This window comes from Salmo salar, chromosome ssa17, assembly GCF_905237065.1.
Source record: "Salmo salar chromosome ssa17, Ssal_v3.1, whole genome shotgun sequence".
Classification (NCBI taxonomy): Eukaryota; Metazoa; Chordata; class Actinopteri; order Salmoniformes; family Salmonidae; genus Salmo; species Salmo salar.
In genome coordinates, this window is record NC_059458.1 from 76,364,446 (window position 1) to 76,386,310 (window position 21,865).

Genomic DNA, 21,865 nt, shown 5'->3' on the forward strand with positions numbered 1-21,865 from the left:
ATTGACTGCTCTGTAGAAATGCATGGTTTCGGTCAGTGTGGTAAAAAGTCTCAACTTGTTTCATAGTATTCTGGTCATGTTCTGGTTTTGGCAATGGTTGAAGGATGTCACGTCTAGGCAGGAACAAAAAAATGTGGTTAGTGAGACTTGCAATAAATGTGTACAGCATTTGGAGTATTATCCAAGATTTTACATGAAGGACTAAGATATAGCCTGGTTAAATCGATTGCTTTGATTTTTGAATATTTAAACAAATAAAAATTGACACAATAAATAGTTATTGACACAATAAATACAGAATGTATAAGTACAACTTTTGGTTAAAACATTCTTATGAAAAAAACTATATTATAATTGAAAATATGTCATTCATCTTTTTAATTGATGAGGATCCTTCAAATGTACATCTTACGACGCCATTTCGAGCTGAACCGTGATTGGTGGGTTGAGGGGGGCGGTAACTATACGTCAGGAAGAGATCCATAGACCGGAAACTCTGCTGGTAGCAAATTAGCTTGCTATGTGAATCTGCTGGAAAAATAACTCATTTTGGTCGTTTAATCGTCGTTAACCATGTCTGCAAGAAACCCGGGCATGCCCCTTGGTAAGACTCGCTTCTTTATTGTGGGAAATACATGTTTATCCTGAAACATTAGTCAAATCCAGTGAAATAGCTATCGATTGTGTTAGCATGTGCAGCTAGCTAGTATCAACTCTAGCTACTATCATAGAGGCTGTGTTTAGATTTAGGACATTCTTGATAATCAATGTTTTGACTGTGACACTTAGGCCTAACAGGAAGAGTTTGGTTTCAAACAAATGCATGTAAGAAGTAACGTTTACCGCTCTCACGTGATGTAAATTTAAGTACACAATGTATTAACAATCACTGCACATTGTACCTGTCAACGTGTTAATATATATCTAACGTTTAGTTAAGTAACATTCAGAGATCAGAGATACTTTGTATCGTGTCTAGTGAACACTAAAGATAGTAGCTAGTTAACGTTTTATGCTGAATTAGTGAATGTTGGTAGTCTTGACTCATGATGTCCTGGATAATATGTTTCACATGACACTCAGAGTAGATAGGGTGAATCATGTCAAGTCAAATGTTATTGGTCACATACACATGGCTAGTAGATGTTAATGCGAGTGTGGCGAAATGCTTGTGCTTCTAGTTACCGACCATGCAGTAATATCTAACAAGTAATCTAACAATTCCCCAACAACTACCTAATACACACAAATCTAAAGGAATGAATGAGAATATGTACATATAAATATATGGATGAGTGATGCCCGAACGGCATAGGCAAGATGCAGTAGATGGTATAAAATACAGTATATACATATGAGATGAGTAATGTAGGGTATGTAAACATTATATAAAGTGGCATTGTTTAAAGTTTGAATTATTAAAGTGGCTAGAGATTGAGTCAGTATGTTGGCAGCAGCCAGTCAATGTTAGTGAAGGGCTGTTTAACAGTCTGATGGCCTTGAGATAGAAGCTGTTTTTCAGTCTCTCGGTCCCAGCTTTAATGCACCTGTACTGACCTCACCTTCTGGATGATAGCAGGGTGAACAGGCTGTGGCTTGGGTGGTTGTTGTCTTTGATGATCTTTTTGGCCTTCCTGTGACATCGGGTGGTGTAGGTGTCCTGGAGGGCAGGTAGTTTGCCCCCGGTGATGTGTTGTGCAGACCTCACTACCTTCTGGAGAGCCTTACGGTTATGGGTGGAGCAGTTGCCGTACCAGGCGGAGATACAGCCCGAAAGGATGCTGGGGTCCTTCCCTGTGGCTCAGTTGGTAGAGCATGGTGTTTGCAACGTCAGGGTTGTGGGTTCGATTCCCATGGGGGGCCAGTACAAAAAAAAACATTTATATAAATAAATAAAAATGCACGAAATCAAATGTATGCATTCACTACTGTAAGTCGCTCTGGATAAGAGCGTCTGCTAAATGACTAAAATGTAAAAATCTGTTAAAGAATGTGAGTGTTTTCGGTGACAAGCCAAATTTCTTCAGCCTCCTGAGGTTGAAGAGGCGCTGCTGCACCTTCTTCACCACTCTGTCTGTGTGGGTGGACCATTTCAGTTTGTCCGTGATGTGTACGCCGAGGAACTTAAAACTCTCCACCTTCTCCACTACTGTCCCATCGATGTGGATAGGGGGTGCTCCCTCTGCTGTTTCCTGAAGTCCACGATCATCTCCTTTGTTTTGTTGACATTGAGTGTGAGGTTATTTTCCTGACACCACACTCCGAGGGCCCTCACCTCCTCCCTGTAGGCCGTCTCGTCGTTGTTGGTAATCAAGCCTACCACTGTAGTGTCGTCTGCAAACTTGATGATTGAGTTGGAGGCGTGCGTGGCCACGCAGTCGTGGGTGAACAGGAAGTACAGGAGAGGGCTGAGAATGCACCCTTGTGGGGCCCCAGTGTTGAGGATCAGCGGGGTGGAGATGTTGTTACCTACCCTCACCACCAGGGGGCGACCCGTCAGGAAGTCCAGGACCCAGTTGCACAGGGCGGGGTGACTATCAGTGATCTCTTGTTTTCTGACTGTACTAAGATCCCGGAAAACATTTAGTTACAGGCCTAACCGTCAGTGGTTAACTGCTGTAGACCTACTGATATTCAGTAGATATCTGAACAGAATAGTGGACTCAGTTAGAAATAGGCGTATACCTCAATATAAACTTATATAGAAGCGTTGTGGACAGCGACCACAGATCAACTAACGTGTTTCTTATCAACCTTCCATTTTGATGTTGTTATTGTGTGTGTGTGTGTGTGTGTGTGTGTGTGTGTGTCAGACCTGCAGTGGGTGTCCAAGGTGCGGGTGAACACCCAGGCAGTGCTGAAGAGAGCTCAGCAGATCCAAGGACACAACAAGAACAAGAAACAGTGGCAGGTAGGAGCTTTGGGGGTTGGCTTTGAGGGTTGGCTTTGGGGGTTAGCTTTGGGGGTTAGCTTTGGGGGTTAGCTTTGGGGGTTAGCTTTGGGGGTTGGCTTTGGGGGTTAGCTTTGGGGGTTGGCTTTGGGGGTTGGCTTTGGGGGTTGGCTTTGGGGGTTAGTTTTGGAGTGTGTGAATAAAAAACCATCTCCAATGTTTTCCTATAAGTCTCATAAGAAGACACTCAAGATGAAAGGATAAAGTGATGCTCAGTTTGTATCCTACTATTAGAATAAGGATATGCAGTATTCTCAGTTTGTATCCTACTATTAGAATAAGGATATGCAGTATTCTCAGTTTGTATCCTACTATTAGAATAAGGATATGCAGTATTCTCAGTTTGTATCCTACTATTAGAATAAGGATATGCAGTATTCTCAGTTTGTATCCTACTATTAGAATAAGGATATGCAGTATTCTCAGTTTGTATCCTACTATTAGAATAAGGATATGCAGTATTCTCAGTTTGTATCCTACTATTAGAATAAGGATATGCAGTATTCTCAGTTTGTATCCTACTATTAGAATAAGGATATGCAGTATTCTCAGTTTGTATCCTACTATTAGAATAAGGATATGCAGTATTCTCAGTTTGTATCCTACTATTAGAATAAGGATATGCAGTATTCTCAGTTTGTATCCTACTATTAGAATAAGGATATGCAGTATTCTCAGTTTGTATCCTACTATTAGAATAAGGATATGCAGTATTCTCAGTTTGTATCCTACTATTAGAATAAGGATATGCAGTATTCTCAGTTTGTATCCTACTATTAGAATAAGGATATGCAGTATTCTCAGTTTGTATCCTACTATTAGAATAAGGATATGCAGTACTCTCATTTTGTATCCTACTATTAGAATAAGGATTTACATTATGTATGGTTTTGTATGTTGTCTAGTGTTGAAGTGTTGTCCACACCAACCCCTTGTATTGAGAACAAACATCTGGCTCTGTGTTACAACATTACCCATAATGCTCTCTGTCTCCAGGCGGCGTGGCTGCTGCGGGCGGTGACCTGTATTGACCTGACGACCCTAGCTGGTGACGACACTCCCGGCAACGTCCACCGGCTGTGTATGAAGGCTACCCAGCCTGTACGCAGCGACCTGCTGAAGAGCATGGACATGCAGGACAAAGGTAGTGGGGTGTGTGTCTGTCTGTCCGTGTCTCTCCCTCTCTCCACCTCACCCTGCTCTAGAGACAGACTAGCTTTACATAGCTCTTCATCAATCCTGTGTATGAAATGTGTTAGTCTACATCCTCCTAAACATGACTGATGTGCTATACTTCATACTTGTTCTTCAATTCACAACTCATGGAATATTTACCCACTAGAGGGCGACGTGCGCCTTATTGTCCCGCTAGGGGGCGACGTGCTCCTTATTGTCCCGCTAGGGGGCGACGTGCTCCTTATTGTCCCGCTAGGGGCGACGTGCTCCTTATTGTCCCGCTAGGGGGCGACGTGCTCCTTATTGTCCCGCTAGGGGGCGACGTGCTCCTTATTGTCCCGCTAGGGGCGACGTGCTCCTTATTGTCCCGCTAGGGGCGACGTGCTCCTTATTGTCCCGCTAGGGGGCGACGTGCTCCTTATTGTCCCGCTAGGGGGCGACGTGCTCCTTATTGTCCCGCTAGGGGGCGACGTGCTCCTTATTGTCCCGCTAGGGGGCGACGTGCTCCTTATTGTCCCGCATGATAGGCCTGTCTTTGGTGTTGGCGAAGAGTAACTATGTGTTCTGATTGTATCTAGGTGTGATTACTGCAGCGGTGTGTTGTCTCAGTTAGCTAAGAGATGTATTTTAACTATGTGTTCTGATTGTATCTGTGTATCTAGGTGTGACCACTGCAGCAGTGTGCGTGTACCCGTCTCGTGTGGCTGATGCTGTGAAGGCACTGAAAGCAGCCAACTCCAGCCTACCTGTCGCCTCAGGTAAGAGAGAGAGGAGGAAGTCTACCTCCGTATCATTCTGTAGTTGGACAGTCCAGGTGTATGTTGTCTCCTACCTGTCTCCTCAGGTTAGAGAGAGAGAGGAGGAAGTCTACCTCCGTATCATTCTGTAGTTGGACAGTCCAGGTGTATGTTGTCTCCTACCTGTCTCCTCAGGTTAGAGAGAGAGAGAGGAGGAAGTCTACCTCCGTATCATTCTGTAGTTGGACAGTCCAGGTGTATGTTGTCTCCTACCTGTCTCCTCAGGTTAGAGAGAGAGGAGGAAGTCTACCTCCGTATCATTCTGTAGTTGGACAGTCCAGGTGTATGTTGTCTCCTACCTGTCTCCTCAGGTTAGAGAGAGAGAGGAGGAAGTCTACCTCCGTATCATTCTGTAGTTGGACAGTCCAGGTGTATGTTGTCTCCTACCTGTCTCCTCAGGTTAGAGAGAGAGAGGAGGAAGTCTACCTCCGTATCATTCTGTAGTTGGACAGTCCAGGTGTATGTTGTCTCCTACCTGTCTCCTCAGGTTAGAGAGAGAGAGGAGGAAGTCTACCTCCGTATCATTCTGTAGTTGGACAGTCCAGGTGTATGTTGTCTCCTACCTGTCTCCTCAGGTTAGAGAGAGAGAGGAGGAAGTCTACCTCCGTATCATTCTGTAGTTGGACAGTCCAGGTGTATGTTGTCTCCTACCTGTCTCCTCAGGTTAGAGAGAGAGAGGAGGAAGTCTACCTCCGTATCATTCTGTAGTTGGACAGTCCAGGTGTATGTTGTCTCCTACCTGTCTCCTCAGGTTAGAGAGAGAGAGGAGGAAGTCTACCTCCGTATCATTCTGTAGTTGGACAGTCCAGGTGTATGTTGTCTCCTACCTGTCTCCTCAGGTTAGAGAGAGAGAGGAGGAAGTCTACCTCCGTATCATTCTGTAGTTGGACAGTCCAGGTGTATGTTGTCTCCTACCTGTCTCCTCAGGTTAGAGAGAGAGAGGAGGAAGTCTACCTCCGTATCATTCTGTAGTTGGACAGTCCAGGTGTATGTTGTCTCCTACCTGTCTCCTCAGGTTAGAGAGAGAGAGGAGGAAGTCTACCTCCGTATCATTCTGTAGTTGGACAGTCCAGGTGTATGTTGTCTCCTACCTGTCTCCTCAGGTTAGAGAGAGAGAGGAGGAAGTCTACCTCCGTATCATTCTGTAGTTGGACAGTCCAGGTGTATGTTGTCTCCTACCTGTCTCCTCAGGTTAGAGAGAGAGAGAGGAGGAAGTCTACCTCCGTATCATTCTGTAGTTGGACAGTCCAGGTGTATGTTGTCTCCTACCTGTCTCCTCAGGTTAGAGAGAGAGAGGAGGAAGTCTACCTCCGTATCATTCTGTAGTTGGACAGTCCAGGTGTATGTTGTCTCCTACCTGTCTCCTCAGGTTAGAGAGAGAGAGGAGGAAGTCTACCTCCGTATCATTCTGTAGTTGGACAGTCCAGGTGTATGTTGTCTCCTACCTGTCTCCTCAGGTTAGAGAGAGAGAGGAGGAAGTCTACCTCCGTATCATTCTGTAGTTGGACAGTCCAGGTGTATGTTGTCTCCTACCTGTCTCCTCAGGTTAGAGAGAGAGAGGAGGAAGTCTACCTCCGTATCATTCTGTAGTTGGACAGTCCAGGTGTATGTTGTCTCCTACCTGTCTCCTCAGGTTAGAGAGAGAGAGAGGAGGAAGTCTACCTCCGTATCATTCTGTAGTTGGACAGTCCAGGTGTATGTTGTCTCCTACCTGTCTCCTCAGGTTAGAGAGAGAGAGGAGGAAGTCTACCTCCGTATCATTCTGTAGTTGGACAGTCCAGGTGTATGTTGTCTCCTACCTGTCTCCTCAGGTTAGAGAGAGAGAGGAGGAAGTCTACCTCCGTATCATTCTGTAGTTGGACAGTCCAGGTGTATGTTGTCTCCTACCTGTCTCCTCAGGTTAGAGAGAGAGAGGAGGAAGTCTACCTCCGTATCATTCTGTAGTTGGACAGTCCAGGTGTATGTTGTCTCCTACCTGTCTCCTCAGGTTAGAGAGAGAGAGGAGGAAGTCTACCTCCGTATCATTCTGTAGTTGGACAGTCCAGGTGTATGTTGTCTCCTACCTGTCTCCTCAGGTTAGAGAGAGAGAGAGGAGGAAGTCTACCTCCGTATCATTCTGTAGTTGGACAGTCCAGGTGTATGTTGTCTCCTACCTGTCTCCTCAGGTTAGAGAGAGAGAGAGGAGGAAGTCTACCTCCGTATCATTCTGTAGTTGGACAGTCCAGGTGTATGTTGTCTCCTACCTGTCTCCTCAGGTTAGAGAGAGAGAGAGGAGGAAGTCTACCTCCGTATCATTCTGTAGTTGGACAGTCCAGGTGTATGTTGTCTCCTACCTGTCTCCTCAGGTTAGAGAGAGAGAGGAGGAAGTCTACCTCCGTATCATTCTGTAGTTGGACAGTCCAGGTGTATGTTGTCTCCTACCTGTCTCCTCAGGTTAGAGAGAGAGAGGAGGAAGTCTACCTCCGTATCATTCTGTAGTTGGACAGTCCAGGTGTATGTTGTCTCCTACCTGTCTCCTCAGGTTAGAGAGAGAGAGAGGAGGAAGTCTACCTCCGTATCATTCTGTAGTTGGACAGTCCAGGTGTATGTTGTCTCCTACCTGTCTCCTCAGGTTAGAGAGAGAGAGAGGAGGAAGTCTACCTCCGTATCATTCTGTAGTTGGACAGTCCAGGTGTATGTTGTCTCCTACCTGTCTCCTCAGGTTAGAGAGAGAGAGAGGAGGAAGTCTACCTCCGTATCATTCTGTAGTTGGACAGTCCAGGTGTATGTTGTCTCCTACCTGTCTCCTCAGGTTGAGAGAGAGAGAGGAGGAAGTCTACCTCCGTATCATTCTGTAGTTGGACAGTCCAGGTGTATGTTGTCTCCTACCTGTCTCCTCAGGTTAGAGAGAGAGAGAGGAGGAAGTCTACCTCCGTATCATTCTGTAGTTGGACAGTCCAGGTGTATGTTGTCTCCTACCTGTCTCCTCAGGTTAAGAGAGAGAGAGGAGGAAGTCTACCTCCGTATCATTCTGTAGTTGGACAGTCCAGGTGTATGTTGTCTCCTACCTGTCTCCTCAGGTTAGAGAGAGAGAGGAGGAAGTCTACCTCCGTATCATTCTGTAGTTGGACAGTCCAGGTGTATGTTGTCTCCTACCTGTCTCCTCAGGTTAGAGAGAGAGAGGAGGAAGTCTACCTCCGTATCATTCTGTAGTTGGACAGTCCAGGTGTATGTTGTCTCCTACCTGTCTCCTCAGGTTAGAGAGAGAGAGGAGGAAGTCTACCTCCGTATCATTCTGTAGTTGGACAGTCCAGGTGTATGTTGTCTCCTACCTGTCTCCTCAGGTTAGAGAGAGAGAGGAGGAAGTCTACCTCCGTATCATTCTGTAGTTGGACAGTCCAGGTGTATGTTGTCTCCTACCTGTCTCCTCAGGTTAGAGAGAGAGAGGAGGAAGTCTACCTCCGTATCATTCTGTAGTTGGACAGTCCAGGTGTATGTTGTCTCCTACCTGTCTCCTCAGGTTAGAGAGAGAGAGAGGAGGAAGTCTACCTCCGTATCATTCTGTAGTTGGACAGTCCAGGTGTATGTTGTCTCCTACCTGTCTCCTCAGGTTAGAGAGAGAGAGAGGAGGAAGTCTACCTCCGTATCATTCTGTAGTTGGACAGTCCAGGTGTATGTTGTCTCCTACCTGTCTCCTCAGGTTAGAGAGAGAGAGGAGGAAGTCTACCTCCGTATCATTCTGTAGTTGGACAGTCCAGGTGTATGTTGTCTCCTACCTGTCTCCTCAGGTTAGAGAGAGAGAGGAGGAAGTCTACCTCCGTATCATTCTGTAGTTGGACAGTCCAGGTGTATGTTGTCTCCTACCTGTCTCCTCAGGTTAGAGAGAGAGAGGAGGAAGTCTACCTCCGTATCATTCTGTAGTTGGACAGTCCAGGTGTATGTTGTCTCCTACCTGTCTCCTCAGGTTAGAGAGAGAGAGGAGGAAGTCTACCTCCGTATCATTCTGTAGTTGGACAGTCCAGGTGTATGTTGTCTCCTACCTGTCTCCTCAGGTTAGAGAGAGAGAGGAGGAAGTCTACCTCCGTATCATTCTGTAGTTGGACAGTCCAGGTGTATGTTGTCTCCTACCTGTCTCCTCAGGTTAGAGAGAGAGAGAGGAGGAAGTCTACCTCCGTATCATTCTGTAGTTGGACAGTCCAGGTGTATGTTGTCTCCTACCTGTCTCCTCAGGTTAGAGAGAGAGAGGAGGAAGTCTACCTCCGTATCATTCTGTAGTTGGACAGTCCAGGTGTATGTTGTCTCCTACCTGTCTCCTCAGGTTAGAGAGAGAGAGAGGAGGAAGTCTACCTCCGTATCATTCTGTAGTTGGACAGTCCAGGTGTATGTTGTCTCCTACCTGTCTCCTCAGGTTAGAGAGAGAGAGAGGAGGAAGTCTACCTCCGTATCATTCTGTAGTTGGACAGTCCAGGTGTATGTTGTCTCCTACCTGTCTCCTCAGGTTAGAGAGAGAGAGGAGGAAGTCTACCTCCGTATCATTCTGTAGTTGGACAGTCCAGGTGTATGTTGTCTCCTACCTGTCTCCTCAGGTTAGAGAGAGAGAGGAGGAAGTCTACCTCCGTATCATTCTGTAGTTGGACAGTCCAGGTGTATGTTGTCTCCTACCTGTCTCCTCAGGTTAGAGAGAGAGAGAGGAGGAAGTCTACCTCCGTATCATTCTGTAGTTGGACAGTCCAGGTGTATGTTGTCTCCTACCTGTCTCCTCAGGTTAGAGAGAGAGAGAGGAGGAAGTCTACCTCCGTATCATTCTGTAGTTGGACAGTCCAGGTGTATGTTGTCTCCTACCTGTCTCCTCAGGTTAGAGAGAGAGAGGAGGAAGTCTACCTCCGTATCATTCTGTAGTTGGACAGTCCAGGTGTATGTTGTCTCCTACCTGTCTCCTCAGGTTAGAGAGAGAGAGAGGAGGAAGTCTACCTCCGTATCATTCTGTAGTTGGACAGTCCAGGTGTATGTTGTCTCCTACCTGTCTCCTCAGGTTAGAGAGAGAGAGGAGGAATCCTACCTCCGTATCATTCTGTAGTTGGACAGTCCAGGTGTATGTTGTCTCCTACCTGTCTCCTCAGGTTAGAGAGAGAGAGGAGGAAGTCTACCTCCGTATCATTCTGTAGTTGGACAGTCCAGGTGTATGTTGTCTCCTACCTGTCTCCTCAGGTTAGAGAGAGAGAGGAGGAAGTCTACCTCCGTATCATTCTGTAGTTGGACAGTCCAGGTGTATGTTGTCTCCTACCTGTCTCCTCAGGTTAGAGAGAGAGAGAGGAGGAAGTCTACCTCCGTATCATTCTGTAGTTGGACAGTCCAGGTGTATGTTGTCTCCTACCTGTCTCCTCAGGTTAGAGAGAGAGAGGAGGAAGTCTACCTCCGTATCATTCTGTAGTTGGACAGTCCAGGTGTATGTTGTCTCCTACCTGTCTCCTCAGGTTAGAGAGAGAGAGGAGGAAGTCTACCTCCGTATCATTCTGTAGTTGGACAGTCCAGGTGTATGTTGTCTCCTACCTGTCTCCTCAGGTTAGAGAGAGAGATGAGGAAGTCTACCTCCGTATCATTCTGTAGTTGGACAGTCCAGGTGTATGTTGTCTCCTACCTGTCTCCTCAGGTTAGAGAGAGAGAGAGGAGGAAGTCTACCTCCGTATCATTCTGTAGTTGGACAGTCCAGGTGTGTTTTGTCACTTCCGTCAACCTCTGATTGGTTTTATGTTTCTTTGTTATTTTGATTTATTGATCGATTCATATATGCAATTATAAACTGGGTGGTTGGAGCCCTGAATGCTGATTGGCTGACAGCAATGGTATATAAGACCGTACACCACGGGTATGACCAAACATGTATTTTTACTGCTCTAATTACATTGGTAACCAGTTTATAATAGCAATAAGGCTCCTAAGGGGTTTGTGGTATATGGCCAATATACCACGGCTAAGGGCTGTATCCAGGCACTCCGCGTTGCGTCGTGTCTAAGAACAGCCCTCGGCCGTGGTATATTGGCCATATACCACACCTCCTCAGGCCTTATTGCTTAATTATAACACATAAACGACTCTTACAGCCACAACATGAATGAAATAACAGAATATTATGACATGAAAAACTGTAGATAGTGACTCAGCAAAGCCACTGTCTTCTCTCTCTCCATCCTGCTGCTCCTGTCCTCAGTGGCGACAGGTTTCCCTGCAGGCCAGACCTCACTGAAGACCAGGCTGGAGGAGGTCCGTATGGCTGTAGAGGATGGAGCTATGGAGATCGATATAGTCATTAACAGGACTCTGGCCCTCACTGGACAGTGGGAAGGTATGGTATATCTTATTATAGACACTCACCAGACACTTTATTAGGTACATCTGGCTTGTACCGGGTCAGACCACCCTCTGCTTCCAGAACAGCCTGTTACATACAGTCAGTCAACTGGAACATGTAAACATACAGTCAGTCAACTGGAACATGTAAACATACAGTCAGTCAGTCTGCTGGAACATGTAAACATACAGTCAGTCACCTGGAACATGTAAACATACAGTCAGTCAACTGGAACATGTAAACATACAGTCAGTCAACTGGAACATGTAAACATACAGTCAGTCAGTCTGCTGGAACATGTAAACATACAGTCAGTCAGTCTGCTGGAACATGTAAACATACAGTCAGTCACCTGGAACATGTAAACATACAGTCAGTCATTCAACTGGAACATGTAAACATACAGTCAGTCAACTGGAACATGTAAACATACAGTCAGTCAGCTGGAACATGTAAACATACAGTCAGTCAACTGGAACATGTAAACATACAGTCAGTCAGCTGGAACATGTAAACATACAGTCAGTCAACTGGAACATGTAAACATACAGTCAGTCAACTGGAACATGTAAACATACAGTCAGTCAGCTGGAACATGTAAACATACAGTCAGTCAGCTGGAACATGTAAACATACAGTCAGTCAGCTGGAACATGTAAACATACAGTCAGTCAGCTGGAACATGTAAACATACAGTCAGTCAACTGGAACATGTAAACATACAGTCAGTCAACTGGAACATGTAAACATACAGTCAGTCAACTGGAACATGTAAACATACAGTCAGTCAGTCTGCTGGAACATGTAAACATACAGTCAGTCAGTCTGCTGGAACATGTAAACATACAGTCAGTCAGTCTGCTGGAACATGTAAACATACAGTCAGTCAGTCTGCTGGAACATGTAAACATACAGTCAGTCAGTCAGACAACTGGAACATGTAAACATACAGTCAGTCAGTCAGACAACTGGAACATGTAAACACACAGTCAGTCAGTCAACTGGAACATGTAAACACACAGTCAGTCAGTCAACTGGAACATGTAAACACACAGTCAGTCAGACAACTGGAACATGTAAACACACAGTCAGTCAGACAACTGGAACATGTAAACATACAGTCAGTCAGTCAACTGGAACATGTAAACACACAGTCAGTCAGTCAACTGGAACATGTAAACACACAGTCAGTCAGACAACTGGAACATGTAAACACACAGTCAGTCAGACAACTGGAACATGTAAACACACAGTCAGTCAGACAACTGGAACATGTAAACACACAGTCAGTCAGACAACTGGAACATGTAAACATACAGTCAGTCAGTCAGTCAGTCAACTGGAACATGTAAACATACAGTCAGTCAGTCAGTCAACTGGAACATGTAAACATACAGTCAGTCAGTCAGTCAACTGGAACATGTAAACATACAGTCAGTCAGTCAGTCAACTGGAACATGTAAACATACAGTCAGCCAGTCAGTCAACTGGAACATGTAAACATACAGTCAGTCAGTCAGTCAACTGGAACATGTAAACACACAGTCAGTCAGTCAACTGGAACATGTAAACACACAGTCAGTCAGTCAGCTGGAACATGTAAACATACAGTCAGTCAGTCAGTCAACTGGAACATGCAGTCAGTCAGTCAGTCAGTCAGTCAACTGGAACATACAGTCAGTCAGTCAGTCAACTGGAACATACAGTCAGTCAGTCAGTCAGTCAGTCAACTGGAACATACAGTCAGTCAGTCAGTCAGTCAACTGGAACATACAGTCAGTCAGTCAGTCAACTGGAACATGTAAACATACAGTCAGTCAGTCAGTCAACTGGAACATGTAAACATACAGTCAGTCAGTCAACTGGAACATGTAAACACACAGTCAGTCAGTCAGCTGGAACATGTAAACATACAGTCAGTCAGTCAGTCAACTGGAACATGCAGTCAGTCAGTCAGTCAGTCAGTCAGTCAGTCAACTGGAACATACAGTCAGTCAGTCAGTCAACTGGAACATATCAGTCAGTCAGTCAGTCAACTGGAACATACAGTCAGTCAGTCAGTCAGTCAGTCAACTGGAACATGTAAACATACAGTCAGTCAGTCAGTCAACTGGAACATGTAAACATACAGTCAGTCAGTCAGCTGGAACATGTAAACACACAGTCAGTCAGTCAGTCAGTAAGATGGGCAAAAGAACACAGACACTGGACAGAGGAACTCTGCCTAGAAGGCCAGCATCCCAGAGTTGCCTCTTCACTGTTGACTTTGAGGTCTCACTCTCACTCTCTCACTCTCTCACTCTCTCACTCTCTCACTCACTCACTCACTCACTCACTCACTCACTCACTCACTCACTCACTCACTCACTCACTCACTCACTCACTCACTCACTCACTCACTCACTCACTCACTCACTCACTCACTCACTCACTCACTCACATACATATCAAGGCAAAGGGTGGCTATTTGAAGAATCTCAAATATAAAATATATTTTGATTTGTTCAACACTTTTTTGATTACTACATGATTCCATATGTGTTATTTAAAAATAAAGAAAAACCCTTGAATGAGTATGTGTTCTAAAACTTTTGACCGGCAGTGTACATAAAACATATTAAAAACAGCTATGGTGTTGCTATGGCAGTATGAGCTATGGTGTTGCTATAGCAGTATGAGCTATGGTGTTGCTATGGCAGTATGAGCTATGGTGTTGCTATGGCAGTATGAGCTATGGTGTTGCTATGGCAGTATGAGCTATGGTGTTGCTATGGCAGTATGAGCTATGGTGTTGCTATGGCAGTATGAGCTATGGTGTTGCTATGGTGTTGCTATGGTGTTGCTATGGTGTTGCTGTGGCAGTATGAGCTATGGTGTTGCTATGGCAGTATGAGTTATGGTGTTGCTATGGCCGTATGAGCTATGGTGTTGCTATGGCCGTATGAGCTATGGTGTTGCTATGGCAGTATGAGCTATGGTGTTGCTATGGCAGTATGAGCTATGGTGTTGCTATGGCAGTATGAGCTATGGTGTTGCTATGGCCGTATGAGCTATGGTGTTGCTATGGCAGTATGAGCTATGGTGTTGCTATGGCAGTATGAGCTATGGTGTTGCTATGGCCGTATGAGCTATGGTGTTGCTATGGCAGTATGAGTTATGGTGTTGCTATGGCAGTATGAGCTATGGTGTTGCTATGGCAGTATGAGTTATGGTGTTGCTATGGCAGTATGAGCTATGGTGTTGCTATGGCAGTATGAGCTATGGTGTTGCTATGGCAGTGAAGGTGTGTGGTGAAGTGTCTCTCCTCAATAAAGTTTCCATTTAAATCCCGTCTCTCTCCTCAATAAAGTTTCCATTTAAATCCCGTGTCTCTCCTCAGCCATGTATGATGAGGTGTGTCAGTTCAGAGAGGCCTGTGGGGAGGCTCACATGAAGTCCATCCTGGCTATAGGAGAGCTGGGGACCTACACCAATGTCTACAAGGCTAGTCTGGTGGCTATGATGGCTGGTGAGTGTTCCCTCTCTCTCTCTCACACACACTCACACGTACACACAGGTTGGTATTATACTTGAGATCCAGCTCCCATTTTCTCTCGTTGATGAATGATTTGTGAAAATGTTGAGTTGAATGTGCTCATCTCTCCCCTGAATCAGGACCAGTGATATTGTTTTACACATGGTGCAGTTTGTCATGTCCTCCTCTGGGGGGAGCTGTTGTACAGGCTGTACTCTCTGTCTCTGTACTTAGCTAACCTGATGAACACTCTCTCTCTCTTTCTCTCTCTCTCACATACACACACACACACACACACACACACACACACTGAACTGTACACTTAGCTCCCTGTCACATAATAAGCCTGATTACTGTACCAAATTGTCAGCCGGTCCGATAGAGATCATTATTAAAATACATTGCTTTTGTCTCAGCTCTGCTCCTTAATCTCCCCTTGTTCTATAAATTGCGTATGAGATTCCAGAAATTGAATGATAATTTTGCCTATTAATCTATGACGGCGGCTATTTTACTCCGCCACACACACACACACACACACACACACACACACACACACACACACACACACTGCCTGCTTGCCCGCGCTAGCCAAATGAAACGAGCGTCATTACCGACATCCTCGTTTAATAACCTCTATCAATTATCAACTCATTAACATCCCCATAACCAATGTACAGAATTATTCCTCCGTCTGGGGATGAGGAGAGAGAGGGAGAGAGAGGGAAAGATGGTGAGAGAATTGGGGAGGAGAGCGAGAGGGAGAGGGAAAGATGGTGAGAGAGTGGGGGGGAGGAGAGCGAGAGGGAGAGGGAAAGATGGTGAGGGGGGAGGAGAGCGAGAGGGAAAGATGGTGAGAGAGGGGGGAGAGCGAGAGGGAAAGATGGTGAGAGGGGGTTTATGAGGAAGAGAGAGAGGGGGTTATGCGAGAGCGAGAGGGGGGGTTTCGAGAGGGGGTTATGCGGGAGAGAGAGAGGGGGTTATGCGGGAGAGAGAGAGGGGGTTATGCGGGAGAGAGAGGGGGTTATGCGGGAGAGAGAAAGGGGGCGATGGTGGGAAGAGGAAGAGAGCGAGAGACAAAGAAAGAAAGAGAGAGTGAGTGAAAGAAAGAAGGGAAGAAATAAAGAAAAACTCTGACTGTAAAAATACATAGTACATATCTGTAAAGTGTTCATCAGTGTAGTAATGAACAGTCATTAGAGACTAGGGGGAGGAGGCAGAAGGGATGGAGGGAAAGGAGGAGAGGAGAATAGAGGGATGATGGTTTTTTTACCAGGGTTTGTGGTTCATCTATTAACAGCCTGTCATTTCATCTTCTATTTTTATCCAGAAAGCTGATAAGACATAATTGTCTCAGAAGGAAAGGAAGGGGATAAATGTAGGGATGGAAGGAACGGGAGGGAAGGAAGGGGATAAATGAAGAGTTATATTGATGAAGCAGGCAGCACACACCCTCTGTTAGCCCTGTTACAGTGTCACAGACACCATATGTTCTCCTCTGGCTCTGGAGACCCTGGGAGCAGAGCGGCCCTCACTGTAATGTCTCTGGAGACCCTGGGAGCAGAGCGGCCCTCACTGTAATGTCTCTGGAGACCCTGGGAGCAGAGCGGCCCTCACTGTAATGTCTCTGGAGACCCTGGGAGCAGAGCGGCCCTCACTGTAATGTCTCTGGAGACCCTGAGAGCAGAGCGGCCCTCACTGTAATGTCTCTGGAGACCCTGGGAGCAGAGCGGCCCTCACTGTAATGTCTCTGGAGACCCTGGGAGCAGAGCGGCCCTCACTGTAATGTCTCTGGAGACCCTGGGAGCAGAGCGGCCCTCACTGTAATGTCTCTGGAGACCCTGGGAGCAGAGCGGCCCTCACTGTAATGTCTCTAGAGACCCTGGGAGCAGAGCGGCCCTCACTGTAATGTCTCTGGAGACCCTGGGAGCAGAGCGGCCCTCACTGTAATGTCTCTGGAGACCCTGGGAGCAGAGCGGCCCTCACTGTAATGTCTCTGGAGACCCTGGGAGCAGAGCGGCCCTCACTGTAATGTCTCTGGAGACCCTGGGAGCAGAGCGGCCCTCACTGTAATGGCTCTGGAGACCCTGGGAGCAGAGCGGGCCTCACTGTAATGTCCTGTTTCAGCCAGAGATACTTTAGAACTAGCTGTACCTCTTATACTGTAGTAGTATCATATTGTATTTTAGTCCAGTCTGATGACATCTCTAAATTTCCTATTTTTATTCCTACAAATGTATTTCTAGAATTTCTAGAGTGTTAAATGTGTGTACTGTATTGTAGGTCATCTGTATGTCTAGTTTCCTATTTCTATAGCGCATCCTGCTTGAATGGGATCTTTCTGGAATTGTTGAAAAGCCGAATAGATTCCATATTGATGGCTAGAAGGAATTGTCATGGTGACAATAACACGAAATTGTCCACCAGATGTTATTTTGCAGGTTAAACAGAGCATTCAGAGAGGATTCAGACCCCTTGACTTTTTCCACATTTTGTTACGTTACAGCCTTATTCTAAAATTGATTATGTTTTTCCCCCTCGTCAACCTACACACAATACCCCATAATGACATCACAATACCCCATAATGACATCACAATACCCCATAATGACATCACAATACCCCATAATGACATCACAATACCCCATAATGACATCACAATACCCCATAATGACAAAGCAAAAACACGTTTGTAGAATTCTTTGCAGCAAAAATAAATTAAATATCACATTTACAGAAGTATTCAGACCCTTTACTCAGTACTTTGTTGAAACACCCTTGGCAGAGATTACAGCCTTGAGTCTTCTTGGCCATGATGCTACAAGCTTGGCACACATGTATTTGGGGAGTTTCTCCCATTCCTCTCTGCAGATCCTCTCAAGCTCTTTCAGGTTGGATGGGGAGTGTCGCTGCACAGCTATTTTCAGGTCTCTCCAGAGATGTTCGATCAGGTATCTAGTCCGGGATCTGGCTGGGCCACTCAAATCAAATTGTATTTGTCACATGTGCCAAATACAACAGGTATTACAGTGAAATGCTGAATACAACAGGTATTACAGTGAAATGCTGAATACAACAGGTATTACAGTGAAATGCTGAATACAACAGGTATTACAGTGAAATGCTGAATACAACAGGTATTACAGTGAAATGCTGAATACAACAGGTATTACAGTGAAATGCTGAATACAACAGGTATTACAGTGAAATGCTGAATACAACAGGTATTACAGTGAAATGCTGAATACAACAGGTATTACAGTGAAATGCTGAATACAACAGGTATTACAGTGAAATGCCGAATACAACAGGTATTACAGTGAAATGCCGAATACAACAGGTATTACAGTGAAATGCCGAATACAACAGGTATTACAGTGAAATGCCGAATACAACAGGTATTACAGTGAAATGCCGAATACAACAGGTATTACAGTGAAATGCCGAATACAACAGGTATTACAGTGAAATGCCGAATACAACAGGTATTACAGTGAAATGCCGAATACAACAGGTATTACAGTGAAATGCCGAATACAACAGGTATTACAGTGAAATGCTGAATACAACAGGTATTACAGTGAAATGCTGAATACAACAGGTATTACAGTGAAATGCTGAATACAACAGGTATTACAGTGAAATGCTGAATACAACAGGTATTACAGTGAAATGCCGAATACAACAGGTATTATAGTGAAATGCTGAATACAACAGGTATTACAGTGAAATGCTGAATACAACAGGTATTACAGTGAAATGCTTACTTACCAGCCCTTAACCAACAATGCAGTTAAGAAAAATAAGTGTTAAGTAAAATTAATAATAATTCATTGAAGAGCAGCAGTAATGTAACTCAAGGACATTCAGAGACTTGTCCCAAAGCCTCTCCTGCGTTGTCTTGGCTGTGTGCTTAGGGTCATTGTCCTGTTGGAAGGTGAACCTTCGCCCCAGTCTGAGGTCCTGAGCGCTCTGGAGCAGGTTTTCATCAAGGATCTCTCTGTACTTTACTCCGTTCATCTTTCCATCCATCCTGACTAGTCTCCCAATCTCTGCCGCTGAAAAACATCCCCACAGCATGATGCTGCCAACACCATGCTTCACCGTAGGGATGGTGCCAGGTTTCCTCCAGACGTGACGCTTGGCATTTAGGCCAAAGAGTTCAATCTTGGTTTCATCAGACCAGTGAATCTTGTTTCTCATGGTCTGTGAGTCTTTAAGTGCCTTTTGGCAAACTCCAAGCAGGCTGTCATGTGCCTGAGGAATGGCTTCCGTCGGGCCACTCTACCATAAAGACCTGATTGTTGGAGTGCTGCAGAGATGGTTGTCCTTCTGGAAGGTTCTTCCATCTCCACAGAGGAACTCTGAAGCTCTGTCAGAGTGACCATCGGGTTCTTGGTCACCTCCCTGACCAAGGCCCTTCTCCACCGATTGCTCAGTTTGGCCGGGCGGCCAGCTCTAGGAAGAGTCTTGGTGGTCCCAAACTTCTTACATTTAAGAATGATGGAGGCCACTGTGTTCTTGGGGACCTTCAATGCTGCAGAAATCTTTTGGTACCCTTCCCCAGATCTGTGCCTCAAAACAATCCTGTCTCAGAGCTCTACGGACAATTCCTTCGACCTCATGGCTTGGTTTTTGCTCTGACATGTACTGTCAACTGTGGGACCTTATATATATATATAGGTGTGTGCCTTTCCAAATCATGTCCAATCAATAGAATTTACCACAGGTGGACTCCAATCAAGTTGTAGAAACATCTGAAGGATGATCAATAGAAACAGGCTTCACTTGAGGTCAATTTTGAGTCTCCTAGCAAAGGGTCTGAATACTTATGTAAATGAGGTATTTCTGTTTTTTGTTTTTAATAAAATTAGCAAACATTTTGAAAAACCTGTTTCACTTTGTCATTACTGGGTACTGTGTGAAGATTGAGGATTTTGTTTTTACATTTAACGTAACAAAATGTGTAAAAAGTCCAGGGTTCTGAATACTTTCCCAATGCCCTGAGGTCAGTTGGTGAAACAAGGTCGTCTTTTTAACAACGTCTGTGTGTGTTTGTGTAACAACAGGGTCGGACTTCATCAAGACGTCAACAGGGAAGGAGTCTGTCAACGCTACCTACCCTGTCGCCATAGTGATGGTCAGAGCCATCCGGGACTACTTCCTGAAGACTGGACATAAGGTGTGTGTGTGTGTGTGTGTGTGTGTGTGTGTGTGTGTGTGTGTGTGTGCTTTTCTTTAGATTCCGTCCAGTCAAGTTAGCTGAATTAACTCCGTTCTAATCAATGCCGTTCATCATCAGATATATGTATTTACCTAAAATGGATTGAAATAAACATTGTTCCCTGTTGAGTGGTCTTCTATCCCTGGTGAAGTTGTGTTGTTGCCTCACTGACGTCTATCTGTTGTTCCTGTATCCTGTTCCCCTAGGTTGGTTTTAAGCCTGCTGGTGGGATCCGTACAGCCAAGGAGTCGTTGGTGTGGCTGACTCTGATGAAGGAAGAGCTGGGAGACGAGTGGCTGAGCCCTCACCTCTTTAGACTGGGGGCTAGTAGTCTACTGGCTGACATAGAGAGACAGGTACACACACACACACTCACACTCACACACTCAGGTCCTTTTAAAACACGTCCCATAACGTGGCTGATTTTAGTGCTGAGAGTGGGATGGCTTGGTACTGTAGGACACAATAATGGTTTAGTTTGTCCATTAGTCCTGACCTTTAACCTGTACATGTCAGTGTTCTAGACGTCCCAATAACAACAGGGTCATATTTAAATGGTCTGCTCTATCTAGCTAAGTGTTTTTACCTGTCATCCTCTTTCATCTTCTGTTATTCCCTGTTTCTCTCTTTTCTCCAGATCTACCATTACGTGACTGGTCGCTACGCAGCCTATCACCAGATGCCCATGGCCTGAAACCATGGTTACCATTTCCAAAGTGACCAATCTGAAACCTCACCGAACCAGCCTATCACTGTGCAGATTGGTTCCTGGAAGATATGTCTGTAACTGTATTTGTCAGGAATATGTTGATTTGACCAGATGACCATGTCAAGTGAAGGGAAGAGAGCCTGCCATTTTACTGTATACAGTACTTCTGGGATATCTGCCATTTTACTGTATACAGTACTTCTGGGATATCTGCCATTTTACTGTATACAGTACTTCTGGGATATCTGCCATTTTACTGTATACAGTACTTCTGGGATATCTGCCATTTTACTGTATACAGTACTTCTGGGATAGCTGCCATTTTACTGTATATAGTACTTCTGGAATAGCTGCCATTTTACTGTATACAGTACTTCTGGTATATCTGCCATTTTACTGTATACAGTACTTCTGGTATATCTGCCATTTTACTGTATACAGTACTTCTGGTATATCTGCCATTTTACTGTATACAGTACTTCTGGTACATATGCCATTTTACTATATACAGGATGTACAATACTTCTGTAATATCTTACTCTTTGTGCCTTGAGACAGTTAGCCAGTATTGTTTCATCTAGTTCCCATCCAAACAATGTGAAACTATGATGCTGTATGAATTGAGTGTTGCTGAGTCAGTCTTAATGATCCATTAAACTGTAGTTGTTTTGAGAGTACTATATTATAGACAATATAAAGCTCTTAATTCAGTTTTCCGTCTGTCTATTACTGTTGTCGTTGTAATGAAAGATTGCCACCCATTGTAATCATGTCTGTCTGGACATTTTGTTGAAAATGTTGAGGTGTGATTAAAGACCATCAAACATTATGGATTGTTATTCACATGAGATAAAGTCAGAGAACTGTATTGTGCATTAGGTTCTCACAAAATGGAAATTGGTCTTTGGAGCTCTGACCTGCAGCTCTGACCAACAGCTCTGGCCCTAACAGCTCTGGCCCTAACAGCTCTGGCCCTAACAGCTCTGGCCCTAACAGCTCTGGCCCTAACAGCTCTGACCCTAACAGCCCACAGCTCTGGCCCTAACAGCTCTGGTCCTAACAGCCTACAGCTCTGGCCCTAACAGCTCTGGCCCTAACAGCTCTGGTCCTAACAGCCTACAGCTCTGGCCCTAACAGCTCTGGCCCTAACAGCTCTGGCCCTAACAG

At 45.2% G+C, this 21,865-nt stretch overlaps 1 protein-coding gene across 2 annotated transcripts; it reads left to right on the forward strand.

Annotated features, from left to right (window-relative positions):
• Positions 1–439: 439 nt before the first annotated feature.
• dera (deoxyribose-phosphate aldolase (putative)) lies at positions 440–21,527 on the forward strand. 2 transcript variants are annotated; one of them, NM_001139835.1, is given in 10 exon segments: positions 505–604; positions 2,814–2,911; positions 3,947–4,094; positions 4,789–4,884; positions 11,111–11,245; positions 14,631–14,759; positions 19,835–19,947; positions 20,196–20,345; positions 20,627–20,974; positions 21,080–21,527. In NM_001139835.1, coding segments are annotated over 9 exon segments (957 nt in total). In that variant the 5' UTR covers positions 505–573; the 3' UTR covers positions 20,684–20,974; positions 21,080–21,527.
• Positions 21,528–21,865: the final 338 nt, after the last annotated feature.